We start from the raw sequence: 18,782 nt of genomic DNA on the forward strand, positions 1-18,782 counted from the left end.
AGGTCAGATGAAATACAGCTACCTTCCTCCTCATTGGCACAGAGGCTGAAATTACCCAGCAGTAAGATTTTGGCATAATCGATAGTTAGTTCAGAGAGAGAGAGAAGAGAGAGAGAAGAGAGAGAGAAGAGAGAGAGAAGAGAGAGAGAGAGAAGAGAGAGAGAGAGAAGAGAGAGAGAGAGAGAGAGAGAGAGAGAGACTGCTAAGAGTAGGGGAAATTGTGGCAAGTGCCAAGAGGGTCTGTACAGGAGGATACAGATTAGGGGGCATGTTGGTGAGTCTCATGTAATTAGAATGTTCTCTGTCGTCAGACTTGATAAAGATGTGAGCTTAGAAAAGGCTGGGTACTTTTTTTTTTTTTTTTTTTTATTATGGACGCTACTCCACCTTTTTTTTCCAATGACATTCTATTAGCATTAAGAAGGTAGTATTTCTCTGGAAGTGCTGCTAAGATATTAGGCACAGTCTATTATTCCTAATAGAAACTTGGCTTAATGAGTAAGCCAAGTTTCCATTAGGAATAATAGATTTGGGACATCGTTGTCAAGAAGGGAGAATGCTCGGGCCATTATCGAACATAATTGTAGATATAGGCTGCTTATCTAACTGTAAGGCAGTCTGCTGTTTGGCCTTTAAAATGCCAAGTTTGTCCAATTTATTTAAAAGAGGTGCCTCAAGAGGATAATTCGTGAAGGAGAGACAGCAGAGTTCATCTGTGGAGTACACCAAAAATTGGGCATGGGGTCCGGCCCCTGGCCCCAAATGGGCAGGGACTGACTTAGATGGGCTTGCCTTTGGCGCGCCTGCTGCAGATGCACTCTGCTGCCAGCTTTGGAACTCTTACCGACTCTGCCCATCTACTGCCAGATTGGTTCCCCCCCCCCCCCCCCCCCCCCCCAACCCCACCCCACCAATCTACATCAAGTCCAGGAGGTCAGAAGAGCATGAAGAAAAACAGTTAAAAACAGATTTAAAATGTCCAGAATATCATCAGCTGCAGCTGTGCATCCTTTAAGCGCCTAGCAGAGCCTCCAGCACTTATCTAATCCATCACCATTTCCCTTAAAGTGGAGGAGCCACTTCCCTGCACTCTGCAGGCACGAACTGCAACGTCTGCTTCACCGTTTTGCTGACGACACAGCAGCCACCCAGGAGGAGGGTCACAGTATGGAGAAGGGTGATCCTTATGGAGCTCAAAGTAAGAAGACCCCAGGACCTACAAGAGCATATCTGCTCCAATATCCGGGGTAAAGGTCCCCTTGCAGCATTCACTGTTTGTTTGAATCCAGACCGGACTCCAATGCCGCAAACGGAGACCATCCATTGAGGGGCGTCAGCATTACAGAGGCCGATAACCAAAAGTCAACTGGCTGCTCTGTTTTTGTCTCCGCCTTGCAGGGGGTGTGGAAGGTGGGTGAGGGGGGTTTGAACTCTGCAATTCTCATGAGTTTTTCTTACCTGTTAACTTCCTACCACCCACCGTTCCCATCAAAATGGTACCCCACTTGTTTGTGGACCTAGCACCCACGATAAAAAGGGGTCTAAAATGCAGACAGATAAAAAAAGAAAATCCAAATTGGGTAGCTCTAGAACTTGGACCCTAGCTCAGCAGGCATCCAGGGAAACCTACCAAACCCAGATGTTCCTAGGGGCGGGGCTAGACACACAAGGAATTCAGGGTGGTGTCTCTCGCATGGCTTCCATGTAATTTGCAAACCTCGCCTAAAATCAAACATTTTACTTGAAATTCTCTGATGTAAACTCCATCGTGCCCCCACTTTTCCAGATGGGCAAGTTACTTAACATTGGTAATGCTATTTCCTGGTAGAGACTCTAGCTAACCACAGATTCTTCAACAGACTAGATTCCCAAGTATTACCTCACCAGGGGTAGGACTGCAAACAGCTCACACCAGGAAGTGCTAGGGCACAAACAGGCAAAGTGCTTTGTGAATGTACGGAAGGAAGCCAGTGTAAGGACTTGGCCGATGTCCAGGGCGGCTACTTCACATGCCATTGCAGGAGACACAGTCTTGGCCTCAGGGGAATCAGCAGTTTTTTGGCTACTGCGCATCAGACTTTTATGCAGAACACAATCCATTGAGAGACGGACGATTTCTGAACAGTACTGTCCTTTTTCGCTCCAGTGAAACCAATGGAGAGCTGATCGCTCACCCGATGTTCTTCTTTGCAATCAATATGAAAGAAAAAAAACTAAGGACCCAGACGAGGGAGTGTTTCCTACTCCTTAGAGGGATGAGGTGGGGCGAAAAATGTGGGCAGAGTGATGTTCTAGCCGACATGAAAAGGAGTGAACACCTTCAGCAGAAAAGAGCCATTTGTCTGAAGAATCACTGTTTAGGTTAACACTGGTGTATGGAAGGCTGACCGAAGGAGCTTGAACTATGGAGGGGCTCAAAGGGTGGACCACTAAGGAACATAGGGACCAAACTAAGGTACCATTGGGGCATCCTCAAAGGGACAGGAGGAAACAAATGTTGCAAGTCCTTAAGAAAACATGTCACAATGTGTGACTTAAACAGAGGTCCGATCTGGCAATGCAAAATTAAAAACAAGATGGCTGAAAAGAAATTTAACAGTGGCATGGGCAAGGCCTTGCCAGCCTAAAGATAGCACAAACAGTAAAACCTCCAAAGGGGCTGAAGGGGGGGGGGGGGGGGGGGGCACCAAGCCACAGATTTGTCCAAATGGCAAGCACACACAGTCTCTGTTGAGGGGCACCTGGCTGCCAAGATAAGATGACATCACAGATTTCGAAAGGCAGACCAAAAGCTTTCAACTGTTACTGCTCAATATCCACGCATGAAGGTGCAGTGTGCGTAGGTTTAGGTGTAAAACTCTGGCCGGATGCCAAAAGGAGATCCTCTCAAAGGAGCAGTCAGATTGTAGGACAGACGCTCATGCTCTGATGCTCGGGATAGCACTCTTCTTGTCCAGTCCAGAGCCAAAAGGTTAACTTTGGCCTGGTCAGTCTTGATCTTCAGAACTCCAGGCAGGAGCAGCCTTGGAAACTCCAATACTCAGGAGCAGACATTGATATTCTCAACCATGGCTAATGGATGGAGCCAAAGTTCTCCCCATTTTTAGAAGCAACAGTGCTACCTCCAGTTGTAGATGCCATTCGGCATCACGACATCAGTGGCTTAGTTTGCCCGCCCTGGCACTCAAAGATCCCATTAGGTGCTGCACAACAAGGAAGAGGTCCTCTAGCAGCAGCCAGGTCCAGGAGCAGGGAGCCTCTGTGCATAAAGTTCACAACTCAATTCCTCCCTGTTTGTTGCAATACCACATGGCAGTAGTATTGAAAACCAGAACCAGTCTTCCCTTGATAGATGAGAGAAAGGCTATCAATGCCAGCTGAACCTAGAAGATTGAGGTGGAGCTGGTACTCTGCCAGAGACCTGAATCCTCCGTTCTCTGTCTCTCCTAGGTGGTCGCTCCAACCCAGAATCAATGCGTCGGTCACCACTTACAAGTGGGAAATTGGGAGGGGGGGGTCTGCCACTGGTTCGATCTTGGTTTGTTAGCCGCTACTGCATATATTTTGTGGCCGCCTTTGAAATCTGGACCATGTTGGAGAGATTCCCTTAATGCAGCACCCACTGAGACTTCATGGCGCATGCGGGCTCTGCTGTGGGACATCAGGAGTGCTACGCTAGCAGGATGCATGAGATCATCATACACAGAAGCCTCAGACTCAGGCTAACCGAAATCCTGGGCAGAAATTGAATCATCAATATTGTAGCCTGAATGTCCCGGACCCTCTGCTCCGGAGGGTAAGTGTGGAACTGCACTGTCACTTGGATAGCTACAATGAAAAGGACAGTCTGAGAAAGAGGCAGGTGTGACTTCGGCATGTTGACAGTGACATAGGCTGGAGGTGGGTGCTAGTTTACTTGTGGTGAGTCCGCCTTCAGCAGCCAGTCATCGAGGTAGAGCAAGTCCAACACTACCATCCAGTGTCTAAAGTCCAGGGCAGACAACACGTGAGCCAAGATGAGCATCTTTAATTTATTTTTCTTCAGGAAGGCATGGCATTGAGGGAATGCAGGCCTAGTATGGGGTGGAGGCCTTCATCCTTTTTCAGCATCAAAAAGTAGTAGAAATAGCAACCATGTCCTACTTCTGGCAGAAGCACCCTCTCTATGGCTCCTTTGGCCAACAGAGCCTGCATTTCATGATGGAGCTCGAAGAGGTGGTGTAAGGAAATGCCTCCTTGGCATGGTTACCCCCTGACTTTTTGCCTTTGCTGATGCTATGTTTTGAATTGAAAGTGTGCTGAGGCCTGCTAACCAGGCCCCAGCACCAGTGTTCTTTCCCTAACCTGTACTTTTGTTTACACAATTGGCACACCCTGGCATCCAGGTAAGTCCCTTGTAACTGGTACCCCTGGTATCAAGGGCCCTGATGCCAGGGAAAGTCTCTAAGGGATGCAGCATATCTTATGCCACCCTGGGGACCCCTCACTCAGCACAGACACACTGCTTGCCAGCTTGTGTGTGCTGGTGAGGACAAAACGAGTAAGTCGACATGGCACTCCCCTCAGGGTGCCATGCCAACCTCACACTGCCTATGCAGTATAGATAAGTCACCCCTCTAGCAGGCCTTACAGCCCTAAGGCAGGGTGCACTAAACCATGGGTGAGGGCACCAGTGCATGAGCACTGTGCCCCTACAGTGTCTAAGCCAAACCTTAGACATTGTAAGAGCAGGGTAGCCATAAGAGTATATGGTCTGGGAGTCTGTCAAACACGAACTCCACAGCACCATAATGGCTACACTGAAAACTGGGAAGTTTGGTATCAAACTTCTCAGCACAATAAATGCACACTGATGCCAGTGTACATGGTATTGTGAAATACACCCCAGAGGGCACCTTAGAGGTGCCCCCTGAAACCTTAACCAACTACCTGTGTAGGCTGACTGGTTTTAGCAGCCTGCCACACTCGAGACATGTTGCTGGCCACATGGGGAGAGTGCCTTTGCCACTCTGTGGCTAGTAACAAAGCCTGCACTGGGTGGAGATGCTTATCACCTCCCCCTTGCAGGAGCTGTAACACCTGGCGGTGAGCCTCAAAGGCTCACCCCCTTTGTTCCAGCACCACAGGGCATTCCAGCTAGTGGAGTTGCCCGCCCCCTCCGGCCACGGCCCCACTTTTGGCGGCAAGGCCGGAGGAGATAATGAGAAAAACAAGGAGGAGTCACTGGCCAGTCAGGACAGCCCCTAAGGCAACCTGAGCTGAAGTGACTGACTTTTAGGAATCCTCCATCTTGCAGATGGAGGATCCCCCCCAATAGGGATAGGAATGTGACCCCCCCCTCCCCTTGGGAGGAGGCACAAAGAGGGTGTAGCCACCCTCAGGGCTAGTAGCCATTGGCTACTGCCCTCCCTGACCTAAACACACCCCTAAATGTTGTATTTAGGGGCTCCCCTGAACCTAGGAACTCAGATTCCTGCAACCTAAGAAGAAGAGGACTGCTGAGCTGAAAAACCCTGCAGAGATGACGGAGACACCAACTGCCTTGGCCCCAGCTCTACCGGCCTGTCTCCCCCCTTCGGAAGAAAACTGCTCCAGCGACGCTTTCCCCAGGACCAGCGACCTCTGAATCCTCAGAGGACTGCCCTGCTCTAAAAGGACCAAGAAACTCCCGAGAACAGCGGCCCTGTTCACTCAAGACTGCAACTTTGTTTCCAAAGGAGCAACTTTAAAACGACTGCGTTTCCCGCCAGAAGTGTGAGACTTGCAACCCTGCACTCGGCGACCCCGACTCGACTGGTGGAGAAAACGCTTCAGGGAGGACTCCCCGGCGACTCCAATACTGTGAGTAACCAAAGTTGTTCCCCCTGAGCCCCCACAGCGACGCCTGCAGAGGGAATCCCGAGGCTCCCCCTGACCGCGACTGCCTGACTCCCAGATCCTGACGCCTGGAAAAGACCCTGCACCCGCAGCCCCCAGGACCTGAAGGATCGGAACTCCAGTGCAGGAGTGACCCCCAGGAGGCCCTCTCCCTTGCCCAGGTGGTGGCTACCCTGAGGAGCCCCCCCCCTTGCCTGCACCGCTGAAGAGACCCCTTGGTCTCCCATTGATTCCTATTACAAACCTGACGCTTGCTCACACACTGCACCCGGCCGCCCCCGCGCTGCTGAGGGTGTACTTTCTGTGTGGACTTGTGTCCCGCCAGGAGTCCTACAAAACCCCCTTGGTCTGCCCTCCGAAGACGCGGGTACTTACCTGCTGGCAGACTGGAACCGGGGCACCCCCTTCTCCATTGAAGCCTATGCGTTTTGGGCACCACTTTGAACTCTGCACCTGACCGGCCCTGAGCTGCTGGTGTGGTAACTTTGGGGTTGCTCTGAACCCCCAACGGTGGGCTACCTTGGACCCAAACTTGAACCCCGTAGGTGGTTTACTTACCTGCAAGAACTAACAATTACTTACCTCCCCTAGGAACTGTGAAAATTGCACTGTGTCTAGTTTTAAAATAGCTATATGTGTTTTATTTGAAAAGTATATATGCTATTGTGATTATTCAAAGTTCCTAAAGTACTTACCTGCAATACCTTTCATGCAAAGTATTACATGTAGAATTTGAACCTGTGGTTCTTAAAATAAACTAAGAAAATATATTTTTCTATACAAAAACCTATTGGCCTGGAATTGTCTCTGAGTGTGTGTTCCTCATTTATTGCCTGTGTGTATGTACAACAAATGCTTAACACTACTCCTTTGATAAGCCTACAGAGCCAACTTCCTACAGGTGGTCTTCAGTCAAAGGATGGTGGCAAAGGCTATGGAGTTTCCATAAACCGAAGAGTGTAATCACGCTTGACAGTTAGAAGCAACTTAGAAACTTGTCTGATGCTATTGCTGCCATTGGGGCATATGGTTCTGGATTTTGCCACCAACTGCTGTGCTGTTGTATGAAGTTGGCTCTGTATGCACTATTTCAAAGTAAGGAATAGTATGCACAGAGTCCAAGGGTTCCCCTTAGAGGTAAAATAGTGGTAAAAAGAGATAATACTAATGCTCTATTTTGTGGTAATGTGGTCGAGCAGTAGGCTTATCAAAGGAGTAGTGTTAAGCATTTGTTGTACATACACAAGCAATAAATGAGGAACACTCACTCAGAGACAATTCCAAGCCAATAGGTTTTTGTATAGAAAAATATATTTTCTTAGTTTATTTTAAGAACCACAGGTTCAAATTTTACATGTAATACTTCAAATGAAAGGTATTGCATGCAGGGACTTTAGGAACTTTGAATAATCAAAATAGCATATACACTTTTCAAATAAATCACATATAGCTATTTTAAAGCTAGACAGTGCAATTTTCACAGTTCCTAGGGGGAGTAAGAGTTTGTTAGTTTTTGCAGGTAAGTAAACCACCTACGGGGTTCAAGTTTGGGTCCAAAAGTAGCCCACCGTTGGGGGTTCAGAGCAACCCCAAAGTTACCACACCAGCAGCTCAGGGCCGGTCAAGTGCAGAGGTCAAAGTGGTGCCCAAAACGCATAGGCTTCAATGGAGAAGGGGGTGCCCCGGTTCAAGTCTGCCAGCAGGTAAGTACCCGCGTCTTCGGAGGGCAGACCAGGGGGGTTTTGTAGGGCACCGGGGGGGGGGGGGGACACAAGTCAGCACAGAAAGTACACCCTCAGCAGCACGGGGGCGGCCGGGTGCAGTGTGCAAACACGCATCTGGTTTCCAATGGAAATCAATGGGAGACCAAGGGGTCTCTTCAGCTATGCAGGCAGGCAAGGGGGGGGGGGGGCTCCTCGGGGTAGCCACCACCTGGGCAAGGGAGAGGGCCTCCTGGGGGTCGCTCCTGCACTGGAGTTCCGATCTTTCAGGTCCTGGGGGCTGCGGGCCCAGAGTCTTTACCAGGCGTCGGGATCTGGGAGACAGGCAGTCGCGGTCAGGGGGAGCCTCAGGATTCCCTCTGCAGGCGTCGCTGTGGGGGTTCAGGGGGGGGGGCAACTCTGGCTACTCACGGTCTCTTAGTCGCCGGGGAGTCCTCCCTGAAGTGTTGTTTCTCCACAAGTCGAACCGGGGGCGTCGGGTGCAGAGTAGTAAGTCTCACGCTTCCGGCGGGAAACGCAGTTGTTTTAAAGTTGCTCCTTTGAAACAAAGTTGCAGTCTTGGATGAACAGAGCCGCTGTCCTCGGGAGTTTCTTGTTCCTTCTAGAGCAGGGCAGTCCTCTGAGGATTCAGAGGTCGCTGGTCCCTGGGGAGAGGGTCGCTGGAGCAGTGTCTTTAGAAGTAGGGAGACAGGCCGGTAGAGCTGGGGCCAAAGCAGTTGGTGTCTCCGTCTTCTCTGCAGGGTTTTTCAGCTTAGCAGTCCTCTTCTTCTTAGGTTGCAGGAATCTGAGTTCCTCGGTTCAGGGGAGCCCCTAAATACAGAATTTAGGGGTGTGTTTAGGTCTGGGAGGGCAGTAGCCAATGGCTACTAGCCCTGAGGGTGGCTACACCCTCTTTGTGCCTCCTCCCAAGGGGAGGGGGTCACATTCCTATCCCTATTGGGGGAATCCTGCGTCTGCAAGATGGAGGATTTCTAAAAGTCAGAGTCACCTCAGCTCAGGTTGCCTTAGGGGCTGTCCTGACTGGCCAGTGACTCCTCCTTGTTTTTCTCATTATCTCCTCCGGCCTTGCCGCCAAAAGTGGGGCCGTGGCCGGAGGGGGCGGGCAACTCCACTAGCTGGAATGCCCTGGGGTGCTGTAACAAAGGGGGTGAGCCTTTGAGGCTCACCGCCAGGTGTTACAGTTCCTGCAAGGGGGAGGTGATAAGCATCTCCACCCAGTGCAGGCTTTGTTACTAGCCACAGAGTGACAAAGGCACTCTCCCCATGTGGCCAGCAACATGTCCAGAGTGTGGCAGGCTGCTAAAAACAGTCAGCCTACACGGGTAGTTGGTTAAGGTTTCAGGGGGCACCTCTAAGGTGCCCTCTGGGGTGTATGCTACAATAAAATGTACACTGGCATCAGTGTGCCTTTATTGTGCTGAGAAGTTTGATACCAAACTTCCCAGTTTTCAGCGTAGCCAATATGGTGCTGTGGAGTTTGTGTTTGACAGACTCCCAGACCATATACTCCTATGGCTACCCTGCACTTACAATGTCTAAGGTTTTGCTTAGACACTGTAGGGGCACAGTGCTCATGCACTGGTGCCCTCACCTATGGTATAGTGCACCCTGCCTTAGGGATGTAAGGCCTGCTAGAGGGGTGACTTCTCTATACTGCATAGGCAGTGTGAGGTTGGCATGGCACTCTGAGGGGAGTGTCATGTCGACTTACTTGTTTTGTCCTCACCAGCACACACAAGCTGGCAAGCAGTGTGTCTGTGCTGAGTGAGGGGTCCCCAGGGTGGCATAAGATATGCTGCAGCCCTTAGAGACTTTCCCTGGCATCAGCGCCCTTGGTACCAGGGGTACCAGTTAGAAGGGACTTACCTGGATGCCAGGGTGTGCCAATTGTGAAAACAAAAGTACAGGTTAGGGAAAGAACACTGGTGCTGGGGCCTGGTTAGCAGGCCTCAGCACACTTTCAAATCAAAACTTAGCATCAGCAAAGGCAAAAAGTCAGGGGGTAACCATGCCAAGGAGGCATTTCCTTACAGCTGTGCTTTGTGCAGGGAATTCTAAAAAGGCTAAGGGGCTGCGGCAGACGGAAGGGGGGGGGGGGGGGGGGGGGGAGTTGTTAGAGACTAGACAACACGTTGGCTTAGGTTCCCACATCCTCAGTGAGAGCTGCGTTCAACGCAACAAAAAGGATGGGAGGCCTGGTGACCTTGGGGTTATAGCTGGAAATGTAGACGCAACAGGGAATCCTTAGTATAGACACAGAAGGAGCAAAAGGAGGAGTGCAGCTGGCGCAATGCCAGGAAAGCACCCAAAGATCTAGCAGTAGTTAATCTGTCCTAAACCGCTCAAGTGCTGATTCGACATTCTCATCCAACTGGCGAAAGGCATCGGAGGGTATGCCCATCAGAGCTGATTAGGAATCCACCAAAAAGCCAGTTGATCAGAGCCAGTTATAGTGGGTGTAGTGCTACCATGGAGGCAATATCCCTGCCTAGTGAACCAGTGGTGACTAACCTACACCAGATGGACAACTTTAGTGCATCCCTGCCATCGATAATGGCCTGGTTCAGTATGGATCATGCCTCTTCCGAGACCATAAGCAGCTCTTGCGCATCCATGTCCCAAAAAGTGTGGGAATATCAGTCCAAGAGGCATGCTATCTTCATGGACCACAATGCTAGACTGGTGGAGGGGAATACCTTGTTTCCGAAGGTGTCCAGGCTCTTGGATTTCAGGTCTGGAGGGGCAGTGGGGGAATGCTCTGGGAGTTAGTTTGGCAGTCAAGGACTGTACTGCCAGGCTCTCAAGTGTTGAGTGAGAAAAGCTGGGCCGCCAAGAACTGGGCGGTGGGAACAGGCAAACATCTGAAGAGTATCCATGAGGGCTTCATTGAAGGGAAGTAGATGATCTGAAGGGGAGTGCCTTGGCTGAAACACCTCTGATAAGACGTTGGATTGTGGAAGCTGCAAGTCAAGGACCTCTGCTGCCCTCCTCACCACCATGGCAAAAGGTGTCCATTGGTCTGTGGCAGGCCAAAGAGAAGAGACCAGGCCAGCATCAGCATCTGGAGACATGTCCAGTTCACCAGCATATTCTAGCACCTCATACAAATTATCGACTTGGTAGAGATGAGTCATCTTGTCAGAGGGAGCAAAGAACTGGTAGTTGTTATCGCCTGGGACTCTACCTAGTCCACTGGGTCTACATCAGAAAGGCCATTAACCAAGTTAAGCATTTTGAACTTGTCCTTCCCCTAAAAGGCATTCAAGGGACAGAAGATCCAAGAATGGTACCAAAAGCCCCGTCTTTTGGAAAGAGGAAGTCATATGAACCTCACCCCGCCACCATCTCCCTCCCAACTCAGAGTCCGATACCTGCTCAACGGCACCTTTCAATGACTAAAGAATGACTTCCTGCCTCAGGACTGTAGAATACTCCAACAAAATCTGTTTGGGTGTAGGAGGAAAACTGGGAGTCAAAAGGAAGACAGGGTGGGGAAGAAATGAATAATAGCCCCTTTGAACAATATGTAGGACCCACCCGTCTGACACGATCTTCAGCTGGCAGGAAGTGCCATATTCTGCCTCCTACTGACAGTCAGGGTCCTAGGAGGGTTAACTAAAGTCACTGTAGCAGAGGAGGAAGAGTTGGAGGATTGCTTCCCCTCCTACTGTAAACAACTTCAGCCACTGACATGCACTCTGCCTCAAAAGGGCTTGTTCGGATGCTGTACAAATTGGGAAAGCTGGCAATGTCTGTAATCCAACCCCTTGGAGAAGACCCTAAACTTCCTATATTGATGAGGAAATTGGCAAGAACAGACTTTTCACCAAATAGCCTGGAGCCATCAAAGGGTATGTTCATTAAGGCCACATACATATACCCTTAAAACCAGGATAATCTCATCCAGGCCTCCCACCCGAGAACAAGACTGATGCCAATAGCTCTACCAAAGCAATTAGTAGCACTCAGGCAATCTCAGAGTACATACTTCACAGCAGCTGGACCATCATGTATCACTTGAGCAAAAGAAGCAGCGGACCTCAGGACAGCCTGCAAGATCTGGCTGACCTTATCCCACAACATATGGGTGTACCTTGCTAGAAGACAATCTATATCAACAGATTGGATGGCTAAACTACCAGATGAAAACATGCTTTCTGAAGGCATCAATTCTTTAGGATTCTCTGGCATGGCTGTAAAGGAATTTGGAATTACCTTAACTTGCGGATATCTGAACAAATCAGACTTTCCACTGTAGAATGTTTGTTTAGAAAGTCTGGTTCACCAGCAGCCGTTTTGTGAGGCATAGCCATAGGTCAACTGACCCAGTGGCCAGAGTATGGGTTGAAGCAATGTCTCAGAAGTAGCCAGCCCTGTTTGAAGAATCTCAGTAAACATATCCGTCTTCATCTTAATAGTGGGGGAATTACAAGTTCCAGAACTTCTGCTGCCCTCAGGCACATAGCTGCAACAAAGGCACTTTCTTCAGTTGGTGGCCCATGCTGCAAATCTAGCTCTGTTGCAGATGATGCATCCCACTGGCATTCTGAAGGTCAAATACATGGTTATTCTCAGTTTAATGAGGTAAAAATAAGTTGCCCCTCCAAGGGACATTAAGTGAATTATGTAAAAATCTTACTGGGGTACAGGTGTGTGAAAGGAAGGGTTGTCATTTGTTTCTAACAAAATGTAAATATTCATAAATTAACTATACACATTCAGTTAGGAAAGCAAAATGTAATTTTGTTTTAAATTCTGAACTGTGATGGAAACAGATTTTAATAGGATCACAACAAATCAAGACATTTTACTTGGTAATGCACAAATTATAAATATTCACAAAAAACGTTTTCCACACATTATCATTTGTGTGCAATATAGTTTTATCGTTAAAACTGTGTGCAAATTTAGTGATCATTTCAATGGACAATGCACTACCACACAATGCTTTAGTTACATAAAACAATGACCTGCCTCATGTCCCTTCACAACCCAACCAATATTGAGGACATCACCACACAAACCTCCCCCCAACACCTGGGGCTTGAGTTCCCCCACCAGAGACCACCACCACAATCTAGCAGTCCATTCACTCAGGATCCCACTCAGACTCTTGACCTCACCACATGTACAACGTGGGAAGCACACTGATGAGCACCAACCTCACCACCATCTTCAACTAATCCATCTTCAGTGGATACTTTCCTGACAGATGGAAACACGAGGTGGTCACCACTCTGCTGAAGAAACCGTCAGCCAATCCCAATGACCTCAGCAATTATAGGTCAGTCTTACTTCTTCCCGTAAAAGAAAAAGTCCTGGAGAAAGATATTATCAAGCATTTCCCACCCGTCCTAAAGAACACCACCTCAGACTACAACCAATCAGAATTCTGCAGCAACCACAGTATTGAGAACGCCCTCCTAGCAGCAACAGACTACATTAACCTAATCACAGACAAAGGAGATACTGCTGCACTTATCCTGCTCGACCTCTCGGTAGCGTTCAACACAGTCACCCACGGAAGCCTCCTTTCCAGACTTCAGGAATCCGGAGCCCAAGGACTCTCCCTCAGTTGGATCTCCTACTTCCTCCCTACAGAACGCATTCTCAAACTCTCCACTTTCACCTCCAAACCCAAAAAGCTAATCTGTGGAGGCAACCCCCAAGCTCCTCCCTCAGCCCAACACTGTTCAACGTTTACATGGCACCTCTGGGCCGCATCATAAGAACCCAGATCATCAACATGGTCTCCTAGCCAAAAAGGCCACCACCAGGACCAATTTCACCACCTGCATGACCAACGTAGTACAATGGATGCAAGAGAACTGTCAAACTCAACAAGGATGAAACTGCGGTCTTGAACTTTGGAAATAAGAACTCCCCCATGTGACGACTCGTGTTGGTCAACCAACTTGGGTCCTATGCCCAACCCCACAGACCATGCCAGGTACCTTGGGATCCTCCTTGACAACAAGCTCTTGAACAAACAATTCAACACTGACAGCATCCTGTTGCCACATCCTCAAAATGCTTTGCAAAATCTTCAAATGGCTCCCTACGTACATCAGTAGCACATTATCCAAGCCCTCATCAGCAGCAGAATCTACTACAACAATGCACTAAATGTCAGCGTCTCCAGCCACTGAATTCAAAAATGGCAAACCATCCTAAACGCCACCATTCATTCATCCATTCATGCTCGTCACCCGCACCTACAAAGCTCTCCACAACACAGAACCAGCCTACCTCAACAACCCACTCCAACTTCATCAACCTTCCAGACACCTATGCTCCGCTCTGCCTCAAACAAATAGTCTGCATCGGAAGAAGCACGACATGACATGCCTTTTACCTTAATTGCAGTGAAAAACTGGAACAAACTCCCTTTACATATGTGGACCACCACTCCACTCAACTTCAGCAAGATGCTCAAGACCTGGACGGTCAACTTGGAACATCTCCAGACCTACACTCCTACTCTGGAGCCCAGATACCCTCACGAATAAGCTGCAACCTACAATTTTCCATAACATAACAATAAAGCTAGGTGGGGGGGTTGTCAAAGTAGGTAATTCTAAAAATTGGGTTGCGGGTCCTGAAAGTTTGGTAACCACTGCCCTAGTTCACTATTGCAGAATTTGTTTAATTCATCAAAACACCAATAAAGTTGGAAGCGGAGCTCTGGATCCACATCGAAGGGTGTAGAAAGACAGGAACAGACATCAGTGCAAAGGAGTGGCGCTTATAGGCGTTTCCACTCTGACTTCCAGGGCATCAAGGATTTACAGTGAAGCTGCACAACGCCACCTACAAGAGCACTGATAAGACTATCTCCAGGCTGGAACTGGTTTAAGTTGAGGAATATGTGGTACGAAGTACTCATCGAATGCTAGTTTGGTGTCCATAAAATAAAAAAAATAAAAAACCTTGAGAATTTTGCATTTAAAAACTCTAGATGACAGGACAACGTAAAGCATGTCAATTATAAGAGACTAAAAAGGCAAGACTAATATCACCATAGATACATCTGTTACACGAGCACATCTGAAGATCACGTTAGTTGCCCTAAATAAGACAACACACTATAGACAGAAAATATTTCACAATACCTAATTACTCCTGGTTTGAACCTTGCAAACCGCTCCTCTAGTTCCTCTGCATGATAGCGTTGCTGATGGTTCTGATTACCGGCTTCACCACATGCATCCATAAATGCCTTCCGTTTCGCACTAATAGAAGCACTATCACGTGGCTTAAAGACAAACCAATTGTAGTGCAAATTAGCAGCCATGGGACAAGATGCCAAAGAGTAGTAAAAGCAAGACACATGCAATCAAAACAGGTAACATATGAATCAAGAGACTTGCGGCTGAAAGACCTGGGTCATTTCTAACATTAAAGAAGGAGCTTTTTACCTTTGGTAACGCCTTATCTGGTACAGACATATTAGTTGCAGATTCCTTACCTTTTGAATTTCCCCAGGAGTAAGGATGGATCCTGTGACTTTTCTTGAGCAGTACCCCTGCTTTCCGTTAGCTTGTGTCGATCAGCTCTGCATCCGTCAGTGTTGTGCCCTTCAGATATGTTGTCACAGGTCCTATATAGGCGCCACCCCGGCGTGCGGACATCTGTTTCTTTTCACAACTTCCCACGCCAAAAGTGCAGTCATGAACACAGTTCAATGGCGTGTCAACACCAAAGCCCTGAAAGGGAGTCCCTCATCCTAGAAATCATTTGACAGAGCAAGGGAGGATGGCTGGGTTGGTAAGGAATCGGCAACTAGAATAGGTCTCTACCAGTTACCGAAGATAAGTAAGTTGTTCATCCGATAGAAACTGCTAGTTGCAGATTCCTCACCTTTTGACTAGCTACCCAAGCAATACCATTCCTAGAGGTGGGTCTGCAAACCAAGATCAAATTAGAAAGTCCTGCAAAACCGAGTGAGTAAAGTACTGATACCTACGGACCAGAGTGTCCAGGCAGTAGTGTTTGGTGAACATGTGCAAGGATGGCCACTTTGCAGCCCGACATATCAAGGACTGGAACTTTCCGTACTTAAGCAGTGGTCACAGCTGCTGCCCTCGTAGAATGGGCACACAAACCTTCAGGTGGTTGCTTCTTGGCCAGTGCGTAGCAGATTTTAATACAGAGTACAACCCATCGGGAGATGGTCCGCTTGTGCAGTGCCCGACCTTTCTTCGCACCCACATAACTGGCAAAAAATTGATCATCCACACGGAACTCTATTACAATCAAGGTAGAATGCCAATGCTCTGTGTCCAGGCGCTGGAGCCTCTCCTCTTCCTTAGAAGGATGTGGGTGTGCGTTCAACTAGGAAAAGTGATGGATTGTCCTACATGGAAGGGCGTAACCACTTTTGGAAGAAAGGAGGTCCATGTGCAAAGCACCTCTGTGTCAGGATATATGGAGAGGTAGGGTGGCTTAGATGACAATGCCTGCAGCTCACTCACCCTGCAGGAAGATGTAATGGCCACAAGGAAGGCTGTCTTCAGAGGGAGAAGCCTGAGAGAACAAGTGTGCAGAGGTTCGAAAGGAGCGCACATCAGAAATATCAAAACTAAATTCAAATCCTATTGGTCCATAATGAGTGGAGAAAGAAGGAAAAGTAAATAAGGCCTTTAAGGAACTTATTTACATTTGGAGTTTTGAAAGAAGAAGGCTGTTTAGGCAGCTGTAAGAAAGTAAAGATTGCATACAAATAACTTTTGAGAGTGCCCAAAGCAAAGTCCTGCTGGGCCAATGAAAATATAAACAAGGGAACCTCAGAAAGAGGGGCAGAGAGGGTATCAACAGACTTGTCTGTACACCATGCCGCAAATTTCTTCCAAAGACAGGTGTATACCGTTTTGGTGGAGGGACACCTGGATGCCAAGGTAACGTTACAGACTTCGGGCGGAAGGTCAAAAGCTGTCAACTACCTCTGCTCAATCCCCACACAAGAAGGCCGAGTCTGGACAGGTTCAGGTGAAGAAACCTCCTCTTCTGCTGCGATAGGAGATCCTCCTGAAGAGGCAGTCTGATTAGAGGATCGATGGTAATGCTCAATAGCTCAGGATACCAGACTCTTTGTGCCTAGTCTGAAGCCACTAGTGTTACTTTGGCCCGGTTGGCCAGGATCTTGAGAACTCTGGGCGGAAGGGTGTACAGGAGGCCTGAATTCCACTCAAGAAGAAAAGCGCTGCTGAGTGATTACCGCCTTGGCAACTCCAACATGCAATACGGCTGACGCTCTGCGTTCTCTACGGAGGTAAACAGATCTAACCAAGGCTCTCCCCACCGCTGACAGAGAACATGAACTACCTCCGAATGGAGATGCAATTTGTGATTGACTTTGTTTTGTCGGCTGACTTTGTTCGCTCTGACGTCAAGAGAGCCCACCAGGTGTCGAACCATCAGGGAAATGCCCCGAAGTTCCAGCCATGACCAGAGGCACAGAGCCTCTTGACAAAGGGTCCACAACCCCGCTACGCCCTGCTTGCTGCAGTACCACATAGCGGAGGCATCTGTAAACACATGCACTACCTTCTATTTGAGAGAGAGAAGAAATGCTTTCAATGCCACTCTGTTAGCCCGGAGCTCCAACAGGATGAGGTGGGACTCTGGACTCTGCCGAAGACCACACTCCCCTGATCTCCACCACTTACAGGTGGCCGTCCCATCCCAGGAGTGACGCATTAGTCACTAGTCAGATATGGATAGGGAAGGGAGAGGGATCTGCCTCTGGCACAATCGCGATTTGTTCGCCACCACTGCAAATCTCACACAATTACCTCTGAGATATAGACCATGTCTGAGAGATTCCCCTGATGCCGTGGCCACTGGAACTTCAGGTCCCACTGCAGAGCCCTCATATGCCATCTGGCATGAGTCACTAGCAGGATGGGGGAGGCCATGAGTACCAGCAGCCTCAGGGTCATTGTAGGAAGTTGGCTCTGTATGTGCTATTTCAAAGTAAGGAATAGCATGCACAGAGTCCAAGGGTTCCCCTTAGAGGTAAGATAGTGGTAAAAAGAGATAATACTAATCATCTATTTTTTGGTAGTGTGGTCGAGCAGTAGGCTTATCCAAGGAGTAGTGTTAAGCATTTGTTGTACATACACATAGACAATAAATGAGGTACACACACTCAGAGACAAATCCAGCCAATAGGTTTTGTTATAGAAAAATATCTTTTCTTAGTTTATTTTAAGAACCACAGGTTCAAATTTCACATGTAATAGCTTGTTTGGAAGGTATTGCAGATAAGTACTCTAGGAACTTTGAATCATTACATTAGCATGAATACTTTTGTCATAAAACACAATAAGCTGTTTTAAAAGTGGACACAGTGCAATTTTCACAGTTCCTGGGGGAGGTAAGTTATTGTTAGTTTTCACAGGTAAGTAAGTCACTTACAGTTCTCAGTTTTTGGTCCAAGGTAGCCCACCGTTGGGGGTTCAGAGCAACCCCAAAGTTATCACACCAGCAGCTCAGGGCCGGTCAGGTGCAAAGGTCAAAGAGGTGCCCAAAACACATAGGCTATAATGGAGAGAAGGGGGTGCCCCGGTTCCAGTCTGCCAGCAGGTAAGTACCCGCGTCTTCGGAGGGCAGACCAGGGGGGTTTTGTAGGGCACCGGGGGGGGGGGGGGGGGAGACAAAGTAGCACAGAAAGTACACCCTCAGCAGCGCGGGGGCGGCCGGGTGCAGTGTGCAGACACGCGTCGGTTTCCTTCAGGTTTCAATGGGAGACCAAGGGGTCTCTTCAGCGATGCAGGCAGGCAAGGGGGGGGCTCCTCGGGGTAGCCACCACCTGGGCAAGGGAGAGGGCCTCCTGGGGGTCACTCCTGCACAGAAGTTCCGTTTCTTTAGGGGCTGGGGGCTGCGGGTGCAGGGCCTTTTCCAGCCGTCGGGAAATGGAGTTCAGACAGTCGCAGTCAGGGGGAGCCTGGGGATTCCCTCTGCAGGCGTCGCTGTGGGGGCTCAGGGGGGACAACTTTGGTTACTCACAGTCGGAGAGTCGCCGGAGGGTCCTCCCTGAGTTGGTTGTTCTCCACCAGTCGAGTCGGGGTCGCCGGGTGCAGTGTTGCAAGTCTCACGCTTCTTGCGGGGAATTGCAGGGGTCTTTAAATCTGCTCCTTGTAACAAAGTTGCAGTTCTTTTGGAGCAGTGCCGCTGTCCTCG

At 48.9% G+C, this 18,782-nt stretch overlaps 1 protein-coding gene across 2 annotated transcripts in view; it reads right to left on the reverse strand.

The window, feature by feature from the left end:
• The window catches only part of ZCCHC8 (zinc finger CCHC-type containing 8), a 233,637-nt gene that overhangs the window by 81,432 nt on the left and 133,423 nt on the right, over positions 1-18,782 (reverse strand). For both annotated transcript variants that reach the window (XM_069214952.1, XM_069214953.1), the window contains exon 9: positions 14,711-14,853. In XM_069214952.1, the coding sequence (XP_069071053.1) occupies positions 14,711-14,853 (143 nt within the window). The remainder of the gene's footprint in view (positions 1-14,710; positions 14,854-18,782) is intronic.

The sequence above is a fragment of the Pleurodeles waltl genome, chromosome 11 (genome assembly GCF_031143425.1).
Source record: "Pleurodeles waltl isolate 20211129_DDA chromosome 11, aPleWal1.hap1.20221129, whole genome shotgun sequence".
Lineage (NCBI taxonomy): Eukaryota > Metazoa > Chordata > Amphibia > Caudata > Salamandridae > Pleurodeles > Pleurodeles waltl.